The 3705-nt window shown below is 51.2% G+C and overlaps 1 protein-coding gene across 1 annotated transcript; it reads right to left on the bottom strand.

Annotated features, from left to right (window-relative positions):
- Nucleotides 1-587: 587 nt before the first annotated feature.
- POU3F3 (POU class 3 homeobox 3) lies at nt 588-2936 on the bottom strand. Its single transcript, XM_063444635.1, has 2 exons — nt 2737-2936; nt 588-2673 (listed from the first exon to the last, which is right to left on the bottom strand). Exon 2 carries the CDS (start codon nt 2255-2257, stop codon nt 977-979), a length of 1281 nt encoding a protein of 426 aa, XP_063300705.1. The 5' UTR covers nt 2258-2673; nt 2737-2936; the 3' UTR covers nt 588-976.
- Nucleotides 2937-3705: the final 769 nt, after the last annotated feature.

Here is a 3705-nt window from a genome sequence, read left to right as displayed (position 1 = left end):
ATTTTGAAAAAAAAGATAGGGAAAGCTTTTTTTTTTTTTTTTAAAGTTCTGAAATTACAAAATGCCACCAAAATGATTTAAAAAAAGATTTTGACATCATAGGATGATTCCTCTTCTTGATACAGTTGGCTGGTGTGGAGCATAAAGTCAAGGTACCCAAAATCGAACCCCTGTGTTGTTATTGTGACTGTGTTGCTGTTGTTTTTTTTCTTTTTTTTAGCTTGCTTTTTTTTTTTTTTTCCAGTATGGGTATATTCCAAAGCTTGTTGACAGTCATGTTAGTGCTATATGTAGATTTAATTGCTTGGCTTTCAATGCAATCAGATTTTGTTCCCAATGTACGACATGTAGGCAGGGAAACACGACTTGTGAATGCTGCAATCCCAGCTAGCAGCACAAACAGGCCACTCTCGATCATTTACTTTTGGGGATCACCAGACAAAAAAAAAAAAATATATATATATATATATATATATATATATATATATATATATATATATATATATATATATATATATATATATATATATATATATATATATATATATATATATATATATATATATAAAGAATAAACGTGCCTATTGTTTGTCTTGTGTTGAGCAAAACATATTGCATGGTCTTGGGAGCAAAAGAGGGTAAAAAATTGACAGTGGGGAAATCCATAGATGTAACTGGGTGGACGTCATAAGGCAAATAAAAACAATATTAAAAATATAATATATATATTAAAAAGGAACATCTGCAGTTTTTTTTTTTTTGGTGCATTCTGCATCTCCACCCTTGTGCCTCAGCAGTACCTACACATTTGCTCTCTTTCTGTGGATGTGACTCTCTCTCTCTTTCTCTCTGGAGGTTTGTATCTGTATTTATAGAGCTATTTATAAAAAACCAGCAGTCTAGGTGAGTGTGGCTGTGAGTGATGAGGTCCTCCCGTGTCTTCCCTGGTCAGACAGCTGCTGGGCGCCCACTCCAGTCATTGCACACTAGTCTGCATCCCGTGGTGAGGGGGCGGCGTGTCAGCTCCCACTGTACCCACCTGGGAGTAGACATCATCCGGCGTCTGTTGCTGGATCCCCGGTGGGGTCATCCTCTTCTCCTTCTGCCTCCGGTTGCAGAACCAGACCCTGACCACCTCCTTCTCCAGCTGCAGACTGTCCGCCAGGTTGGTGATCTCCTGAGCTGAGGGTTTGGGACATTTGAGGAAGTGGCTCTCCAGGGCCCCCTTGACGCTCACCTCGATGGAGGTCCTCTTCTTCCTCTTCCTGCCCTGGGCGGCTATCTTGTCTATGCTGGTGGGGCTCCCCGTGGACGAGTCGGCCTCCTCCAGCCACTTGTTGAGCAGGGGTTTCAGCTTGCACATGTTCTTGAAGCTGAGCTGCAGCGCCTCGAACCTGCAGATGGTGGTCTGGGAGAAGACATTGCCGTACAGGGTCCCCAGGGCCAGGCCCACGTCCGCCTGGGTGAAGCCCAGCTTTATCCTCCGCTGCTTGAACTGCTTGGCGAACTGCTCCAGGTCATCCGAGGTCGGGGTGTCCTCGTCGGAGTGGGGGTCGTGGCTGTTCACCCCGGCGTGGTGCTGCTGTGGCTGCTGCTGGTGATGCTGCTGGTGCTGGTGGTGGTGATGGTGGTGGTGTCCGGGGTGCTCCCCCAGCTCCGGCGTGTCTCCCCTGACCAGGGCCGGGTGTACGAGGCTCTGGCTCCCCGGGGGAGGGCTCAGCATGCCGTTCACAGTGAAAGCCCCGGCCTGGGAGTAGAGCAGGGCTTGTTGTTGTTGCTGTTGCTGCGCCCCGCTGGCCATGGACTGGATGGCCCCCCAGCCGCCCGGGTGTCCCTGGTGCGCTCCGAGGTGAGGCGGTCGGTGGTGCAGGGCGGCCCCCGGGTGCAGCTCGTCCCTCCCGGCTCCTCCTTTCACGTCCTGCTGCTGCTGCGGGTGCTGCGGGCTGCCCGTCATCCCCACCGGGCTGCTGGACCAGGGCGAGCCCGCCTCCGCCGCGGCGTGTGGCAGCGCCGTGACCCACTGGTGGGCGGCGTGGCTCAGCATGTGCCCCCCGTTGCTGGCCGCCATGGCCCCCTGCATGAAGTCGCTCTGCACCATCTTGATGGAGGGGTCCCCCCGGTAGCCTCCTGACACCGAGGTGACGGCCGCGCTGCCGGGCTGCATCCCCCCTCCGCCCCCCGAGTCCGAGTGCACGATGGAGCCCGAGGACAGGATGCTGTTGCCGGGGAGGTAGGGGTTAGAAGCCGCTGTGGCCATCGCTTCCCCCCGGCCGCTCGGGATCCACAGGCTGGGGGCTTCGTGCTCTCCTGCCCCGCACCCGGTGTACGGCTCCCCCTTGAGATGCAGTTTTGTCCTTGGAGGATGAGCCCAGTGAGTGAGCCCCCCCTCCTGCCTCCACTCAGCGATCACTTCACCTGCTGGACCGAGCCTCCCTCACTGGGACCGGCCGGCTCCCCCGGGCACTCACCGCTCTCTCAACAACTTTCCCGGATCTCCCGTCCCAAACTTGCTGGGGTAGCGCTGCCCCTCCTGCATCGGCTGAACTTGTCCTTCCTGAGCAGGCTGGGTGCCCGGTCACCTCCGGCTCCAAACTACAGTCCTGCACATCATCCCAGTGCCAGGCGGGGTACTTCCAGTGCCAGGCGGGGTATCTCCAGTGCCAGGCGGGGTATCTCCAGTGCCAGGCGGGGTATGTCCAGTGCCAGGCGGGGTATCTACAATGCCAGGCGGGGTACTTCCAGTGTCAGGCTGTTAGCTGGGCTCCCTCCTTCACACACTAACTCCAGGGAAGTTGTCTGGATTTGGGGATCAGCCTCCCCCCTGTGTGTCTGTGTCAGCTCAGTGTGTCCCTCCCTCACAGAGCGGGGACTGGAGAATGTTTACCCTGCTCGCAGCGCGCACACCACCACACTATCCCAAATACTAGCAGGCAGAGTGCAGGGCCCCTGCTGATTGGCTCCACGCTGGGTGATTGACACCAAGGCATTGACTGGCTCAGGACGCGCACATCCCCCCCCCCCCCCTCCCTGCCCCCTTCCGGCCGTTTCGATTGGTTGCTTTTTAATTTAGGCAAAGTGTCGTAGAAGCTGGGAATGTGTAGCCCCTTTAAAAACACACATATTGATATAGACCGCGTCTCCCATCACCTCCACTCGGGGGACCTGCTGCAATCATTGCATGGCTTCCCCAATGCCAAACAGCAGTAGCTTGAAGAAGGGAAGTGGGTGATGTCACCGGGCAATATAGCTCACCCACAGCCTCATCAAACAGTACAGTAAACTAAATCACAGGTACAAACATATATATATATATATATATATATATATATATATATATATATACATATATATATATATATATATATATATATATATATATATATATATACTTAATGGACTATAGGGTCATATATAGGGCTAGATTTCTAGCTATAATAATAATATGGAATAATAATAATATGGGGGAAACACAACAATCTGCCCTGTAATTAAGACATATATATATATAAATATAAACACACATACAAACACAGAGTGGCCCAAAAGTTAGGTATACAGTATAGTTTATTTACATATGTCTTGCATTAATGTTGCAACATTCCAATATTCTTTCCAACTGTCACACTGATATTTAAGCGCCTGAAATTTAACTAGCAACATTCCACTATTCTGTTGTGATGAATATCATTCATTCAGCTGTATACC

Source organism: Pelobates fuscus, chromosome 1 (assembly GCF_036172605.1).
Source record: "Pelobates fuscus isolate aPelFus1 chromosome 1, aPelFus1.pri, whole genome shotgun sequence".
Taxonomy (NCBI): domain Eukaryota; kingdom Metazoa; phylum Chordata; class Amphibia; order Anura; family Pelobatidae; genus Pelobates; species Pelobates fuscus.
This window is presented reverse-complemented; position numbering and strand designations above follow the sequence as displayed.